Source organism: Apostichopus japonicus, chromosome 2 (genome assembly GCF_037975245.1).
Source record: "Apostichopus japonicus isolate 1M-3 chromosome 2, ASM3797524v1, whole genome shotgun sequence".
Lineage (NCBI taxonomy): Eukaryota > Metazoa > Echinodermata > Holothuroidea > Aspidochirotida > Stichopodidae > Apostichopus > Apostichopus japonicus.
The window spans coordinates 12,132,169-12,151,077 of record NC_092562.1 but is presented as its reverse complement, the minus strand read 5'-3'; the positions used below and the strand labels follow the sequence as shown (position 1 = coordinate 12,151,077).

Sequence of the window (18,909 nt, the reverse complement as noted above, 5' to 3'; positions counted from 1 at the left end):
TCATAATACAATTGAATTTCTTTTGTTATGATTAATTTTTCATTATGTATCACAATAGAAGGGTCATGTTGTAGAATGCGGAGTCTGTCATGATTACTTTAAAACACTTTCAAATTATTTATATGCTAAAAACATGTAAGCTTAAAATGTATTTATTATATTTGACAATATGAAATCGTTAATGGTGTCATATATCAATCTTGAAGCAAATCCTCATCGAATAGTTATACTTTCTACGAGTGTTCAAGAAATCGTTGACAATGTACTTTTTAATCTTCAGTCTCTCAGTTAAGGTCTGCATCTGATGGCAGTATAGTGTATAATAGGTGAAAAAGCAATCTTAATTCAATTTAAGCCCAGCTCACAGGGTGTAAAAGGTTCATTGGTTGGCCTTAATGATTAAACCCAGAATCAAGGAATATACTTCTTGTCTGATGGTGTAACTTCATGCTTGATGAACAGTTGAGGGACTTAGTTTATACTCACAAATAACATTGCCATGCTTTCACCAAAAGTAGTAAGCATTATATGAGAGTTTATGTTATGGAAAATTATCAAATTTATCAAAATTATCTAAAGTAATTAATCTTGTATACATGCTGATATGAAGATATCCCCCCAAGTTCATACATTAACTTTCTTTGATGTGGCAAATTATAAACACAGGACAGTGTCACTGCCGTCTTGTTCATTTGACCTATTGTTAGATTACATAGCCATGATTGCCATGGCAAAACTATCAGGTTTGGTCTATCAGTCTTGTAAAGTGGGTGTTTCATTTCTCTCAAAGTTGTTCCTCTGTGTAAGAATACCCCAGGATTGTTTTAAACAGCCAAGTGTATGCAGGATGCAATTATGCATTGAGCATATGCTCCTCATTTTGGAAGACACCTTTAGGCTGGCTACACATATACCAAGAATGATAACACCTTTTTTGGTCATAAATTCCCTTTCTTTTTACCACCTTCATGGATACAGACATTTAGGTGAGTAGTCAAAATTTTGCCTGTTCTGCAACACTTTGTAAGATCACCAACTTTACACTTTTCTTTGTTTGTTATTCTATTTATGCATGCTTTTTTCCCCACTACAACCTTTGTGTGAACCTCGCATCTATATAACTTCTTGTTATGATTTGAAATGACTCAGTAATTTATTTGTTCACCAAGTTGCACAAGTTCCATGCACGCATACCCACACTGAATACCTTATGGGGAACACTGTGTCTTACTTCCTTGTAGTCTCACAAAATGTCATAATGCAGAGCGTGATTCATTTTCCCATTGTGAATATATTTGTATGGGTTGTGATGGCAGCATACAAGTTTATAATTTGTTAACATGGTATTGTCAATAGCTCCAATCTTTCATGTGGTGGTAGTGGGCATCACAAAGAAATAATTGACACTCGATATGATTCAATTGCAAACATTTCTGTCAAGGGAGCAGTGAGATCAGTTTTTGCAACATCTTTAGTTTTTGTTTTATCTTAACAGCTTTAAACTTCTTGTCAGTTTGATCAAATAAAGAAAATTCTAAAACTCTTAGATGTGCCCTCCAAGACTAACATTCAATATATGCAGTACAATTGATTGTCAGAGCATCTACAGTATATCCCATTACATGAACGGTGTGGACTTTAATTATTCAGTTTCTTCAAAAATATCCAGTGCATGACTAGCTAGTTTATATTCTATATCTTTACCATATACCATCATCATTTAAGACACTTTACCCTCAATCTGGCATAAATTACTGTATATTTAGACCTATAAACAACTCTCTTGCAATATATTAAAACTCAGCCTACTGGTCATGATTTTGTTATTCCATCTTGGCTGTCATGTTTTATTCTGGGTTAATACCATACAGTATGCAGCTTACAAGTACAACAACCATGCTATATACCATATGCAGTACAACAACCATGCTATATACACTGTATACACCGAACACTTCCTTCTGGTGTACAGTATAGTGTGTAATACACGTTTCTTCAGTGGTATTGAATGAAAAGGTTCAATGCACTTTGGGAACCTTTACCATTGTTTGGTGACCTTACCAGTTGGCATTTTTCTAAGTATAGCCCTTGTTTGCATTTCTAAAATTAACAACAAAAGACACAGTAGCTGTTTTACTCTGCTGAGTGTAAATTGCAGGCTGCACTGGTTTTATGCCAAAAAGAGGATTTTTCAATTCCTGTCTGCTGTAAATATGTACGTGGCCATGTCTTAATTGACCAATAAACAACAAAGCACCTTGTTTTATTTTAGACAAGTGTTAATTGTCCTATACTAAAGTCTTATATCAATAGAGCACATTAGCTTGACCAGCCAAGTTTCTTTTGAAAAAGTGAAGTAGAAGCCCAATTTTATTAATGTTAAGTACTTTTTATACGTGCCTGCTATGCCACTATTAAAAATGTCCCTATGACCAAATGTTGAGGATTGACACAATCTGATCATTCTTACTCATTAAACTTCCTTGAGTCATGGTATAAACCAGACCAGTGCCTTAATAGTGTGATCTAATGCAGTCTTAGTTTGAGTAATACCAGGCAGGTTTGGCACAATTTGATAACACAACTCAAAAAGCTGATTTAAGATAAGTGCATTCATGTCTTAATTAAGATATAATGCAGAAAAAAGTCAAATCAGTTTCCTTCATGTTATGCTATTGGAAACAGAGGAAGCTCACGACAGAAAAACTGATAAAACAGTCTTTCAATTAACTCATAAAATCAATGCCAAAAGGTTTGTTCAAAGCCACATAACATTCAAGTCACTCCATTTTCAAAAATAGCCGAAAGTGAAAGCGAATGAATTACCAGATAGTAACAAACTGGATAAATCAGAGTCACTCATTCCATGCTCCTTTGCAATGCTTGAAGCAGAGAATACTGCATACTTTTTTTCTGATGTCAGAGTGTAGGTTTGGCAAAATGATGATCAACATATATCACCAAAAAAGGAAACATCAACTGTCATGTATTGACTTGTTGTTCAGAAGTTGCAAATAACTATACTGGCAATGTTCAGTTTTTGCATATTAATCGATTGATTATGTTACCACTATTTGTTTGGTTTGTGTTTGTGTTTACTTTTAAGTATTTTATTCTTTATTATGATTACTCATTACATTGCACTCTTGCATTATCCTGCAATAATGTATTTTGTTAATGCACCAAAACATGGCTTTGCTCTCAAGGTAAATGATGTATAAGAATCCAAAGCTTTAAGTACTGAAATTTGTTATAAATTGGCCTTGTTGTCAAGCCGTAATCTATAGATATCAAGTTTTAACTTGTTCAATCCAAACATGAGTAGTGTCATAAGTTGTCAAAAGTGATCATATAGTTGTTGCATTATATCCTGTTAAACATGTTTAATAATTAATGCTGAAAACAGATATCATTGCCTTTGCAGCTTTATGTCACTCACCATCGTGAAAAATACACTGAAAATATGCTACCACTTGTACTTTAATGTAACAACATATGCTTAAAACCCTCAGAAACATAAATGTGGCTTTCAGACAACCATTGATAGTTTGCCTAATCAAATGTTTATAGTATTATTACCTAGATTTAGTCTATTTTCAGTTGATTACAAGAATTGGGACTGCAGTTGTTGAAGTGAACTTACTGGCTTAGTTATAGATAATTGGGCTTGAGCAATTTAACTCAGGTCATTTGTGGATCTCGTGCAAAGAAATGGTCACACTTTGTACTTGGGTTACACCTCCATCTATAATCGTTATGGTTTGCATTGCATAGAGATTGTCAATGATCCTTTATGATATTAAATGGAAATGTGGACATTTTTTGGAGCAATATGCAACATTTGCATATCAATGAAATTAATTCATGCCATTATATTTGCTTTCATCACAGACTTGTGTTCAGTACTGGCCTAATCGTGGTAGCTTACAGTATGGGATTATGACTGTAACCTGTATTGCCACAGAACAACACTCAGACTATGTCAAACGGACATTTGATGTGACTCTCAATAATTCCGCGGTAAGTGACCTACTATTGCTTGCCTTCCAAACCCCCTCCTGTCCCCCTGCTCCTCTCCCCATTCCACAACCCCAACTCTCGTTTTTGCTTCATCTGTAAAGTGAACTGTTAATCGTCAAGATCTTGCTTTATCCACCAGTTATGCATAACAACTGATAATCATTGTGGTTGAATGAATTTAAAAAATAAACAGTGAATGGTCTACTAGAGTATCATGAGACTTCAACTTCTGTAACCTAAACGTTGTATCGGTTAGTGAAGAGCAGTTTTGCTACGAAGCCTCATGATATCAGATAATGAGGTGCAGTTGAATGAATAGCATAGCTATAGGTATAGAAGTTAATATTCATAATTCAACATGATATTGGGAATTATTATGTAATTATATTTTCAGGTTTACATGTCAATTGTTGCATATAACCTCCATGGCTGCAAACTTGATACGTATTGATTTTAGGATATTTTGTTTTGATTTATCCTTTCTTTCCTGGTTTATTCCTTTGTGACTGTAGAATGTGATATCAGTCACTCATCTGCAGTTAGAGGATTGGCCGCCAAAGGGTAGTCCTCAGTCTTTAATAAGACTCATCACAGATGCACATAAACTACAGGAAGAAGCAAATGTTGAGAAACCACTTGTTGTCCACTGCATGTATGTATCACCAAAATTCATTCATTAATTAATTAATTATCTGTACCATTAGTTATGTATTTGACTGACTAAATACTCAGCAATGACAAAAGAGACAGATAGGCAGACTCATGAACTTTATGTGCATTTGCTGATAGTCTATTGACTATGAAAGGTATTCCATGTGCAGGGTGTTCAATGGGAGGTGAATGATACGTAGAGACCTCAGGATTGACTGGATGGATGCATCACTCTGTATATGTCGTAATGTGACAATTGTCCATTTTGTAACTCAACAAATTTGTAACTCAACAGTTATTTTATGAATAATAAGTGAAGGTTCCAATTATGCCATCTGAGTGACACTTTCAGCTAATACTTCATAATTGGTATATTTAGAAAAGAGATAGGACAAAGTCTTCCTATTGAAATTTTAATCTATAACACTTCATCAGATAAGCTTGTAGTGCAAAACATACCTGGTGGTGTATATATATATATATATATATATATATATATATATATATATATATATTGATGATATAACTTTATCCAATGTATGACATGTTGACATTTTACTAGTAACGGCTTTGGAAGGAGTGGTGTCTTTGTGACCGTTCAGTCCGAGATAGAGCGTATAAGGGCAACCGGTCTAGTGAACATCTTTGCTACAGTCAAGAAACTCAGAAATGAACACCAGCACATGATGAAAAAGAAGGTAGGAACCAATTGTAAAGGACCAGGTGGTTAAGGAAGCCTGGTGGTGACATCCATGTGGAGAGTGAGATAAAGTACGGCCTGCGAAGACAGAAACTCAATTTTTCTCTTCAAGTGCTTGTATTGTGTTCCCACTAGTGGGCTCTAAATTAATAGGAAACATACAAAAACATATGTTGCACAAACAATACCTGATAAAATAAAAAATCTAGCTTTTTACTGTTGGAACATGCTCGGGAATGTTAAAGAGTGAACAAGAAAATATTTAAGTGTGGATTGCTCCTTTAATGCTTATGCAATAATCAAAATTGGAAGGCTTCTTTAAATGCTTATGATATGCCACCCACCATGATTCCCATGTGAAAAGTTTATCTTCTATTCTAAAAGTAAAGGCAACTGACAAACAAAGTAAATTCCCATCTTGACAAGATAATATTAAATAAATGGTACACCATTGCAGCTTTCATACATTTACTTACATTTGTCCAAAATGCTCTCAACCAACTGTTAAAAGATTTGCTTACTTTATAGATTGTAACTATAGAGAAAGAATACAACTTATTTATTACAACACACCTGTATAATCCCAAAGCATTTGACTATTATTATGTACCAATGCCAACAGCAATTTGTATGCATCAGTTACATACGAACACATGGGCACGGTCATCTTATTTTACAAAGACTTGTGACAAAACTTAAAGGCACTACTGGCAAATACCTCAGAATTCTTACAACATATCGACATTCTTACAACATATTGAAAACTTAATCATCATCTGTCACATACTGAAATAACTATTTGATCGAGTACAGTAATAGTAGACAACGCTAGGATCTAAGATGTATAAAACGTGGCACCAAACTTAACTGATTGTATCTGGTCTTCATTCAGACCTCAGTATAATCTGCAAACAAACATGTTCTCTGCAAAACCTAATTAACTTCACATTAAACTAAAAAAAATGCATCAATTCAGTCTGGATCTTAGAAAAATTACAAATGAAACATATGATTAATTCATAGAGCTTTTGATGATAAACTATAAACAGATATTTTTGGATACATAAATCTTAGATTTCATGTGCGAACCACTTTGTGGATGATCCGGACCACCAATAATTTCAGGTTTCTTACTCTCAACTTCATGAAGTTTGGAGGGTCCAATGCATATCTCTGCACTAGTTTGGAGGGTCAAAATGTCAAGGAAATATGTGCATATTCCTTACGGAATGTAACAACACATCTAATTTAATATTGATCACAGTAAGAGAATCCATGCTCAGCTGTGCAGTGAGTATGATCAACACAAATAAAGGAAACTACACATTAGGCTAATTTGAACTCATACCTGCAAATTTCTGGTGTGTGATGACCTTTGAAAGTATATCAATTCCTTTAGTTTGGACGAGTTTATCAATTTGATAGGATGAATTGATCTTGCTCTTTGAAATGATCAAACTTTGAATGCCAAATTGAAAATGTATATACTTATTTTTTAGTATTGGTTTCTATTTGTAGTTTTAGCAGACTAAAGTCAAATTGGAAACTATTTGTGTTTGCTAAAATGTTAAAATTAATACAACCGAAAATTGCTTTACAAGAGCCATCCATTGTTTAGAATCATTTTTGACTTTATATGAACTTTTGTGGTTACTGTATTTATTGTCATGTTATATAGCCATGACATGTTATAGAGCCATGCTATGAATAAGTCAACCTGTGTGTGCTATTATTTATGTGATATCCTTTGCAGTGGAGCAAAAATCAATCCATGCCTTAATTTAAGCGAGGGGTAGGTAAATGTGTTATGAAAGTATCTGCAGGTTTGATATATTGGTGTGAAAAAGTAGCAGACTTGAATAGATCAGAATCTGCAATATTTAACAGTTAACCTAGTTGGCTTACTTCTATCAACATGCTCCATTTCCAAATACCAAGGTTCTACAAATAAGATTGCATAAGGTTGGTAATTTCGACTGCATGATGTAGCTTATTGGCAACTGAGGCTCAGTTGTCTTTTCTCATCAAGCATTTGTGTTACCACCAAGCAGAACACTTTGTGACAACTGAAGAGGGAATGAAAGCATAATTTCATTTCATTATAAAATATGCACTGCTTTTTAAACGAAACATAAAATTCCAATTGAAAATATAAGGTTTAATTTGGAACGAAACGCGTATCAAGCTCCATGACAAATCTGAAAGTTAAAACATTATATTTGAAATTTATACAACAAAGTAATATAAAATTCATCCTGTGTTCTGTCTTTCAGATGGAATACAAACTGTGCTTTGATTTTCTGATAGAGTTCAGCAAAAGATACGACAACTACGAGAACTGGTGATGAGACCATGCAGAGGGCAATCAATGTTACTCGTTAATCCAGTTTAGTGTTTTATCTCAATGACATGCAGCTGCTTATTTTGCTTATATTCATTTTATAGTTCCTTTTTACCAATATAATCAGACACGAATCATGTTTAGACATAATCAATGGTTTCAAATTTGCAATGGTGGATGTAATATGTTAATCATTCAATATGCTTTGTCAGTGGTAGTTTGGAGAATGTGTAAATTATTCCACATGCCATAGTCCACACCTAGAAGTTATAACCATCGTAACAGCTTCGTCTTAAACTTACTCAGATATTCATCGACAATGATTAAAGTATGACATTTTGTTCACGTTCCTTAATTATAAAGTAATTTCTTTATTTTCTGATCTGAAACATTTACAAAAGCTTAAATCTTTGTTTCCTGTAATTTTCTCATTGCACAATTATTTCATCAATTTCTTTTTTTCCTTTGTTTTACTGTCAAATTAGTTTGTTATTTACTATAAATAATATTAAAGTTATAGAGTCTGTCTCATCAGGGATGTGTTGGATAAATACAACAATTTGAAGACTCTTGATAAAATTTAAGGATTGGCCTATCCTTTGAAAATTTCACACTGTAAATCGACAGGATTTTAAGTTCAATCTTTGTGCGTGTTCCTGACTGCTTCTTATCATGTGAGATGCTTTGATGACAGGTCACAGATTGATCTTGCAAGGAAATTAGAATGGCTGCCCACATATGTGTTAACAAACAAATCTGTTTAGTATGGAGTCTTTCTATAGGCTAAACTAACACATACAATATTGCAGGTAAAGTGCTTCAATGCAACATTTTGGAAATTCCTCACAGTTCATATAAATTCTTTGGAAATCATCGACATTTCAGTGACGTAAAGTATGAAATTAGTTCAGACCAATCTACCACTTTGGTGCTATCTTGCATCTAAAAATACCAATTTCATAGTAAGTATTAGCAACTGGCACCAGTGTCATCATTTGATGTATGGACGCCATGGGATATGGCCTGTATGACTCCCTTTGTGTACTGCTGAGTTCTTAGCAACAGTTTTATCGTGTCAACTTTACTTCCAGGGGAATCTCTTTCTTAAGATAACCTTCAAACACATCCCTAGTCTCATATGGGGTGGAGTTTTGTTTTGGTTTACTGTGATGTAGGTTGTGTACCCATATGTTATTGTGATTGTTTTTGCATATATAGGTTGCCAAGGACTTGACAAGCCCCCACCAAGTAGAGCGAGAATCATAGTAACAAATTGAATTTCCTATGTGATGTTATACATATATGTCTGCTTATCATGCACTCTAGACAATATTGAAGTCAAGTTACCTCTAAGTGCTTTTAATCATTTCCTCTGTTCCTGTATTAGATTTTGTCTGTGGACTTATTGGGGAAACACCACTGAGATTGATATTAAGCATTGTGTCACTTCCCTTTGAGCAATGTGAAGGTTGTGGTGTGTTGTTGTTACCATACTTCCCGACATATTGGGATTGTCATATTTGCAAAGTCTATATAATGTCCTTCCTACAAACAAAACTGTGCTGCTTTTCAAGAGGTATTTGTAACGTAAAAAGAAAACATTTTATGACACGACAACTAAGAGATGTTGGCATTGCTATACATGGCAGTTTCAGGAGAATGATGTAATCATTTCAACGCATAACATGATTGATGGCTGCATATCAGCTTGACAAGCTCGGCGTCAAAACTGCGTAACAAATGCAAACACTTTTAGCATTAATTTAGCTGTTTTGGTAAGGTAAGGTTTGCCATCATTAGAAGTTATGAATGAGAACAATCTTAGGTATTGGCATTAAGTTCCTGGTATTGCTTTGTCAGAGATATCATTGTGAACTATAATAAGGTGATGGTTAAAAGTAACAACAATTTGTCAATCAGTAGATACAAAATTTACAAACATTAAATTTGTCATTGGTAGAGGAGTCAAAAAGGTCTCATTTCATGGAAGTGTTTATTAAATACAACAAAGCTCATGTGTTTTAAATGTGAATCTAAAATTAATTGAACTGCAAACCAAAATACAAGAAAATGTGTGAAATGTTTGAGATGATCAGTCTGTATATTTCATTTGGTTACAATTTATCTATGATACACAGAATGCAATCAATTATGCAGTATAATGTATGAAATAATTAAAACAGTATATTTAGTACTTAATTAAAACAATATAAAATAACAGTTAACCCAGTATCAAAAAGGAAAGCTCATGTGTTTTAAATGTGAATCTAAAATTAATTGAACTGCAAACCAAAATACAAGAAAATGTGTGAAATGTTTGAGATGATCAGTCTGTATATTTCATTTTGTTTACAATTTATCTATGATACTCAGAATGCAATCAATTATGCAGTATAATGTATGAAATAATTGAAACAGTATATTCAGTAATTAATTAAAACAATATTAAATAACAGTTAACCCAGTATCAAAAACTCCAGTATCAAAAAGGAAACTTTTCTTAATTTTATGGCATCAGTTTTGAAAATGAAATTCTCTTTATTGAAGCTTACCTGTAGATTTTTTTTGTTAAATCAAATAGAATATTGGTGATAGGCAGGTCAACTGTGAGAGTACTGTAGGATATTGAAATTTACTAGTCTTTCATGGAGATAGAGTTCTCAAAGTTATATGTTATACATTTTCTGAAATAATTATATCACTCAGTTTCACAGGAGAATCTTCAATTTATCCAAACTTCAAGAAATATTCATTTTGTAGACTAAATTTTAATCTGTCTTTGTCGTGTGTTGTTGACAATATCAAGTCTTTTTATATTCTGCCTGATTTGCTTTCTGATTCATATTGTCACACAGCAGTCACTAGAATGATTACTGAAGTTTTTTAACTTGAGTTTTTATATCTTTTCTATGCAATACACAAAAATGCTGGGACTGTATATTGTCAACACTACACAACAGTAGCAGCTATTTTTCTTTCACTTTGCTTTATCAGAAGTTATATAAGATTTATTTTTGTTGGTGTCCATGGTTATATAAATTTAGTAGCAAAGTCACCCTTTGTCGATTTCTTTTTATGATTTCTCTGTTCTATTGCTAGTAGTATTTCATGCAATATATACTTCTAATACCTATGCCCCTCGACCCTTCCACATTCCCCATATGCAGGTAGGCCAGGTCGCATTTTTTCCCTAAACAGGTTTGCAATTACAGAGCTTTCTGCCAATCAGAAAATCAGATAAATGACTTCACAAGAAACTTTGATCAAAGTAGATCATACATTACTTGTGTGCTTAATATGTCTGAACCAATTCCAAACGTATCTACATATATTTACAAAATGCTTCGGGTAATTTTGAACGGGTATATCTTCGTTGCAACGAACGGAGGTAACCCCGAAGTGAAGGTTTCTATTGTAATGACGTAACTTTTCCGACCAATCATGAGCGACCATTTACACACAATTGCAAACCCGTTTGGGAAGAAGAAATCTCAACCCAGCATTTGGGAGTCAGCTGCAACTGCAATACCACAACACCCACTCTTAATTGCAATAATGTAATTTCTATTTCTAAATAATATTTCTAAATTTCTATTCACAATAGGTGAAATAATTTGACAAGAATGCTTCTGAGGAAAACTCGCACCACAGTGTACAAATCTTTTACAGATTACTCATCTAAACATTAAATAAAGCCACCTTTGTCTGGCATAATCATAACTACGACGGTATTAAGCAAATTGAAAGTAACGAAACCGAACTGGGAATTATAATACAAATAAAAATATGTAATACCATAGAAAGACTTTAGACAGCTAACAAATAGTAAATAGTAGTAGTAATAGTAAACCCACTGGATTTTAGATATGTTTGCTTTTTGAGAGCGAGCAAGTGTTAAACTGAGTATTTTGGTAAATTTATTAGCAGGGGATGAGACGTGCTATCCTGAATACATCAAAATAAATGTCTGAGATAAGACACCATTTTACCAGTACTGAATACTACCTTCTAATACGTAAATATATATTTGTTGATAGAATTTCTTATACAATTTGGCATTAATGGTGCTATGTGCTAACTAACCCTTCATCATACAGTAATAAATCTGTCCTAACATGTACTCTGGAAATGATTATATAACATTAAATGTGTTAGCTTACGAACTTACCTCATCAGAATTATCTACGGTGTTCAACAACACAAGGAATGTACAGTTGTAATCAAATACCAGTCTCCAAAAGTCTTCTATAATTGAGGTCAAAGGTGACTGGGTCATTATAAACACAAATTATTTAATACCCTGTAAACTACATATGACATTCATTATGCTATCTGGGAAAATATTTGAAAATTATTTGGTATATGAACACATCAGTACAAACTTTACTTGTCATGTTCTATGATGTTTTACTGCGATGGGAGATACTGTTAAGACTCGAGATAGGACCTGCATGTTAACCACATATGGATGATTAAGAGCATGGCTTAACAAAGTAGCGTTGATGTAATCTCTGGATCCACATAGGCTATCTGGAGATTTCAACACTGGTCTGAAATTGTCAACTTTAGAAGAGTAATAACTATCAAGAAAAGTTTTCTCACTCTTAAACTTTAATGTTAAACTCGGCTCAACCTGACACAAGAACCATTTATAGTGAAGGATTAACTTGTTACCACACTTTGAAAACTTCGGTTCACCAGGTGTTTAAATGAAAAGACCTGCAGAAATCACCAATGAAATGATAATGCTGTACCCGGCCACATTAACATTTATGGCAGTTTAGCTCACATGGCAAAACATTAGGGAACCTGTTTGTAAGAAGATTGCTCACCTCAGGTAACCTGATCTTATGATTATTCTCAGATGAGAATAGTCAGTCCTCCTGATTTTGTTTGTTTTTTCTTGGAAAGTCTAAACAGTTAACATAATTAATAGGCTCCTCAAAGACCGAGTTAATTCGTTCAGATTGTCTGATTTTCAAAATAAAGAATAGTAACTACTCACTAGTTTCATAAAATGTTACTGTCAATATGTGTAAATGTCTGTTACCAACTCAAACATTGCTACACACAGTTACTAGTTATGAAAAGCACCATCGTGAGATTAATTGATATGTTTTTCTCTTTGTTGTTGTTTAACATTTGAAAGTAGAACACAATTTAACCATCTTTTCAAATACTGCATGAACATTGCCAATGGCAAAGCATGTAGTAATATAATAACATATTAATAATAACACACCATTTAGTAATACAATATATATTGCAATAAACCATTAGTAATTTCATTAATGCACTGAGAGTTCAAGTTTCTTGAGTTGATCCCATGACATCTGAGAGTCTGGAGACAACATGGCTTCCAACAAAGCATCAAAGATGAAAAGGTACTGGAGCTAAAATTAAAGAGAAGCAGATTAGCCTCATAAAAAGTAAATGAGTTGAAAGGAAATGAAATGCTCATTATTGTGACTTTTATGGCATGTATGTGACACAACAATTATACTAAACAGACTAATAAATACACCAGTAGCACCCAAACCATTACTCTGTGTATCAAATATACTTACTTTAGTCAATACCATGTTCACCCTATCTTTTCTCATTCCTTCTATGACATCAAACACACTGAATTCCTTCTTGGTTTTAATGACATCCATCAGATCATAGAGACTAATGAATACACCAGTAGCACCAACACCATTACTCTATGTATCAAATATACTTACTTTAGTCAGTACCATGTTCACCCTGTCTTTTCTCATTCCTTCTATGACATCAAACACACTGACTTCCTTCTTGGTTTTAATGACATCCATCAGATCATAGAGACTAATGAATACACCAGTAGCACCAACACCATTACTCTATGTATCAAATATACTTACTTTAGTCAGTACCATGTTCACCCTGTCTTTTCTCATTCCTTCTATGACATCAAACACACTGACTTCCTTCTTGGTTTTAATGACATCCATCAGATCATAGAGACTAATGAATACACCAGTAGCACCAACACCATTACTTGAAAGGATGAAGAAAGGTAGGTTATCTATCTTGTAACTGACACCTCATCTAGTGTTAAAGTAACTTTATAGGAAAGAGAAATCCCTTTAATTAGAACATCAATTACTTTGTTTGTTTTGAAATATGTCATAAAAACAAGAGATGTATCCTTGGAGTCAAAAAAGATGTGCTTTTAAAGACCAGGCTCTATGCTACTAGAAAGAAGCGGTCTCAATCAAAGATTGTTTGAAAGAAATCTTGTCAGACCAAGATTACATGACTGGCAGCACTATTTAAAGGTAGTTTTCTTACCTACAATGAACCAGTAAACGTTTGCCACCTTTTTGATAATTCTTGATCTGTTTGATTACAGAGATGAGGTCATCAGACTCAGAAGGAACACCTCCGTACTTCCAACAGGGAATCTCATACTGCATCACAGAAGTAAGAACTTTTTTATTGCCCTGAAATAACAATGCAAAAGACAACACAATGAAAAGCTTGTCTTTTCCAACGGATGCAATGTACATATTCAAAGTAAATCAACCCTCTTCTTCCTTCATTAGTCTTTCTTCTTTTGCTGTTCAAACAATGATCTAATAACTAATTGTATTATATAACAAACAATTATTTGCAGTAAGGGCTCAGTAACAAAGATTATTATTCAAACGGCCATATGGTTTTGTTTTACAGGAAATACTAAATTTAATACTAAATTAGGATGACACTCAAAGAACCTTGTACCCTCTTTTCTGATTGATGGTATTAAAGTATCATTCTATAATTAACTATTTTGTAATATGATCAGAAAGCCTGTAAGCTTGATAATGATACTCCTTTATAACACAAGATAAAAGTTAAAGTCTCTGACAACCCAATACAAGTAACACAATTCAGGAAACACAATAAGAAGACAATACTACATAGATGAATTAACTTTACAACAAAAATCAGTTTCAATGGTCTCTGACATTGTTACATCCACAAAGTCATTTCAGTGTAGCCATGAACATAAACTCATTTACCTTGAGAACATTCATTTTCCTGACTGTGTGTGTCCTGAAGGATGTTGACTCCATCAGCAGGACAGTGATGTCACAATATTCTTTACTTGTTTTTACTCTGTCTGGCCAGTATTGTGTATCCTTAGAATGCTGTTGTAATCAAATGATGAAACAAAAATATGCAATATACACACAATTTGTGATCAATACTCTCTGATTAATCATGATACGGCAGCCACAGTTATTGGCCACATCTTTTCTCTTTGTTTTCTTCATAAAGTTTCTTCTTTGGTGTAAATATACAATGATTATTGGATGAACACATTCCATGTAATACTATCCAGTATACATTTTCTCTGCTGTTCTTTAAATATCAAGCTGAGAGTTTATTCATATAAGATACTCATATAATTAGATCTTTGATATTTATTATCTCTGCATGTTTCCTCTTGGCCTCATTATTTATCATATTCTATTCAATATAATATATTTTACCTGCTCAGTTCCATCTTTATCTACCAGCATCACTATTATCTCTACATCCTCTTGCCAAACCATCCTCCAGAAATCATCTTTTGTACCCTCCCTTGGCCCTTGAAAACAGAAAACAATGAGTCAGTAATACAAATTGAAGACCTGTTGTTGCCCAATTATTTGAGCCTCAACATCTACAAAAACATATACTCTCAAAGAAGAACCCTATGTTAGGCTTAAATGAGATAATTTAAAATCAACATTAAATAGGATCTACTAGTAGAATATATATATATATATATATATATATATATATATATATAAACAAATATTAAAATGCAATCAGACAAACTCACTTACAGCTCCAAAACAATATCAATAAACCAACTAAGTATTACTCAACGAAGATGGAATAATGGCAATCATTAAAAGTCATTCTGATACCAACTTTTTTCCCATTATATGAAAGATATACTTATCAGTATGGAATTAGCACAAAATTTCAAACTATTTGACCTTTTCCTTCAAATTTTCACAAACTTGAACAGTGCAAATTTAACATGATTATTTTTAACATTAGCTGAATAATCTTTTATAAACTATGCATTTTCTAGAGAACAGTAAAATATTTTAGGAGAAATAGTACAAGTTATTCCTGAAAAAAAGATGCTCAACTCCAACAGCTAACACTTCATTTCACCCTCCTACGATTTACGCTTCATTTGCATAACTGCATTACTAAGAATTTATATAAAATAAATCTCTTAACAAAATCCAACCTTGAGCAGCAATGAAAGAGACCTTCTCCTGATGGTTCTGTAATGAAAAATATGTGAGTAAATATTTCACTAATTTATCTCATGCTATGTTTAGCTCAGATACCCAGAAGCTAACTTTGTTATTTTCAACAGGCAATCTGATAATATTAATCCAAATTTCACACATAAAACTGGGAGCTTGTAAAAACAGTAAACATTGATAACTGCAATGTCAAGTGTAAAAATTAACATAAATCAAGTATTAACACCTAGGTGAAATCCAACACTTTTTCTCCTAGTGAAAATCTCACAACAAAAAGCCTTAGATACTTCTAACAATTAATTTATGATTTGGAAAATATTACTTTGCCACCAGCTGTAGTATCAAGTGATGTTTTTTACTGCATCTTACCTTTCATAGCTGGTCCAAGGGTGTGTAAGTCATCTGACAGTGTTGCTTAGCAACCCCTCCCAGCCCCCTCTACCTGTTTAAAATGTCTCAACATTATGTTCCTTCTTCCACTAAAGGATGATCAGGATTGCAATTTCATGCTATGGCACATTTGAACTTATGGAACTGTACAAGCTACAGAACTTTAAAAAAATTGTCAATGTGCGGGCTGCCATGTGAGTACGTATAGCTACACGATACAAAAGCAAAGGCTTTTAGAGTCTCTCGCTTTCTTTGCAGATCACACTTAACTGTAAGATCACTGCACATGTACAGTTTAGTTTGTGAAGATATCAGATTTAGGTCTTACGATAGTGAGCTATTACTTCCAGAAACAACTCCACCACTAATCATGTAATATTCATATTTACATTGCAGATTGCACAATTATTCATTTCATAACTAGTGTTAATATTACACTACTTGCAGTATATGTCGCATGTACCATTTTACTAAAACTTTTACAGTGTTTCAGGTAGCCTCGTTAAGTGTTATTAGCTTTTGGTCTATGCAGACAATTGCTTAAAAACAACTGAGAATTTCTCATTCAAAGCAGTCTGAAAATAATTCCACTGTCTCTATTTTCTGGAAAAAAATGAAAATGCAGAACAAGTTCCATTCTTAAATGGCCTTAGGATTAAGTACAGTATTGAAATAAACAATTCACATTTCCTGGCACAATTTTTCATAAAATAATTAGCCAACTGCAGAAAATCATTCCTTTAAATCGGTAATGGTGTAATATTGTTTATCAGGAACAGCTAGTTCATTCGCCTAATCAGAAATCTAACAAGAAGAACATGTATTTCATCTTTTGAAACACAAACCAAATATTGCTCTCATTCTGCTGCGTTGACAAAGTCAGTAGATTATCAAAGAACAACTTGTTGATATCGCTGTTCTGAAGCAGTGTTAGTTCAACCATTTACCAACATTCATTCATACTTGTTGTAAATTCATGATTCTGATTGGCCCTGCAACAACCTATGGATAATGCATAGTTAGCTGACCCGCTGATGACTATAAGTATGTGTGAAAAAGGAAAGTACCATCCCAGTTGCCAAAGCTCAGTCAATGCATTTGAATCAGATCAAGTATGGTATGGCAACAAGCCCCTTGAAGTAAACACCAATTGGCAAAATGATGACCAAAATTTCTGAGAAAGCAGATTTTAAACCTGAAAGCATACTACCCATAGGGTGAGGGCAACAATGATAACCTCATTTAGCAATGCTGGCATTGAAATCAGTTTCAATGATATTTGTATTATGGCATTAAGCTGCCATCAAAACTAAAGTAATCCTAACATTAATGAAAGAAGTTATTGTAGGCTTGGAATCAGAAAAACAGAGGAAATGTTCAATTGTCTTTAGGGCAGTGTTCCAACCAAGAAAAGACAGGATATGTATACACCAGAATAGACTAGTAAATGTCAGAACACTGTTGATATTAACACTTTATGTACTAACATCTAGACCTACAGTTACACTTACAGCAACAACATCTACAATGATCACAAATACAGCAGCAAATGTAATTGAAAAATCCACATTTAAAGGAATATTAAACACCATTATCCAAAAGAAAGTAATTGTTTTATGTACTGATTCACACATATTTCTGTCTGATCAAATCCCTACCAATTTAAAGTAATTAAATTTCAAAAATGAATTGTTTGCTGGATAACTCTCTTGTTGGAATAGTTCAGCTATGTGGTAACTTTATCATAATTAGTACATACAGTGTAGTGTAGTGTAGTATGTATACATAGTACATGTTAGTAACTGTTAGTGACTGTTCTGTCAGTGCATTGTTGTGCTGTCCTGACATGAACACAGTTCATGACTTCATGATGCTATGACAACTGTCGGTGTAGTATGCTTCTAGTCGTATCCTTCTGTATTTATTGTATAACATAGTGATGTGCCCTGTATATACATACGAAGCCTATTTACTGTCATTCTTGTTATTTTAGTGACACATTTACATCATTTGAGACTAACTAGAACTCAAGGAAATAACTATGGGGTACTGTTTCGAGACAATTGTTGGTTATACTTCTTTAAACGATTTTAAGGTTTGTCCTGCGATAAACGCAACTTAAACCAATGTTAAACTCCTCATTCAATCGATACCACCTAGCAGCAATGTGTGGAATTAACACTGCAATATTATACAAACTAATCAGTATTAGATTCACCACTTCTAAATGTAATTAGCTGAAGATTTTTGTGACACAGCATAGAAATTAAATCATTTTTACTCTTGAATTGAAATGAACTGGCACATTTTTGTTTCTAGTTCTGATTTATATTTATATTGGTACATTGGTACATTAACATTAACACTGGTACATTAACAAAAATCTGTTGTACAATAGCAAATGTACATTTTAAACACTAGTTGCTATTTAACTTCATACTATCTTTTAGTTGCATTTCCGTGTAATAGCTTTTTGGAGATTGCAGCAAAGTTCCATAATCACAATCTGAAAATCTTCAAAAGAG

The 18,909-nt window shown here is 33.4% G+C and overlaps 2 protein-coding genes across 4 annotated transcripts in view; one reads left to right on the top strand and one right to left on the bottom strand.

The window, feature by feature from the left end:
* Window positions 1–10,767, top strand: part of LOC139978204 (uncharacterized) — a 98,854-nt gene extending 88,087 nt beyond the window's left edge. Inside the window, exons 34-37 of the mRNA XM_071988146.1 lie at window positions 3,892–4,020; window positions 4,533–4,672; window positions 5,234–5,369; window positions 7,645–10,767. Coding sequence (XP_071844247.1) covers window positions 3,892–4,020; window positions 4,533–4,672; window positions 5,234–5,369; window positions 7,645–7,716 — 477 coding nt within the window. The 3' untranslated portion in view covers window positions 7,717–10,767. The remainder of the gene's footprint in view (window positions 1–3,891; window positions 4,021–4,532; window positions 4,673–5,233; window positions 5,370–7,644) is intronic.
* Window positions 9,793–18,909, bottom strand: part of LOC139978255 (uncharacterized) — a 31,807-nt gene continuing 22,690 nt past the window's right edge. For all 3 annotated transcript variants that reach the window (XM_071988286.1, XM_071988266.1, XM_071988277.1), the window contains exons 11-16: window positions 15,973–16,009; window positions 15,215–15,312; window positions 14,741–14,869; window positions 14,028–14,179; window positions 13,439–13,733; window positions 9,793–13,105 (exon numbers count right to left, since the gene is read on the bottom strand). In XM_071988286.1, the coding sequence (XP_071844387.1) occupies window positions 13,577–13,733; window positions 14,028–14,179; window positions 14,741–14,869; window positions 15,215–15,312; window positions 15,973–16,009 (573 nt within the window). In that variant the 3' untranslated portion in view covers window positions 9,793–13,105; window positions 13,439–13,576. The remainder of the gene's footprint in view (window positions 13,106–13,438; window positions 13,734–14,027; window positions 14,180–14,740; window positions 14,870–15,214; window positions 15,313–15,972; window positions 16,010–18,909) is intronic.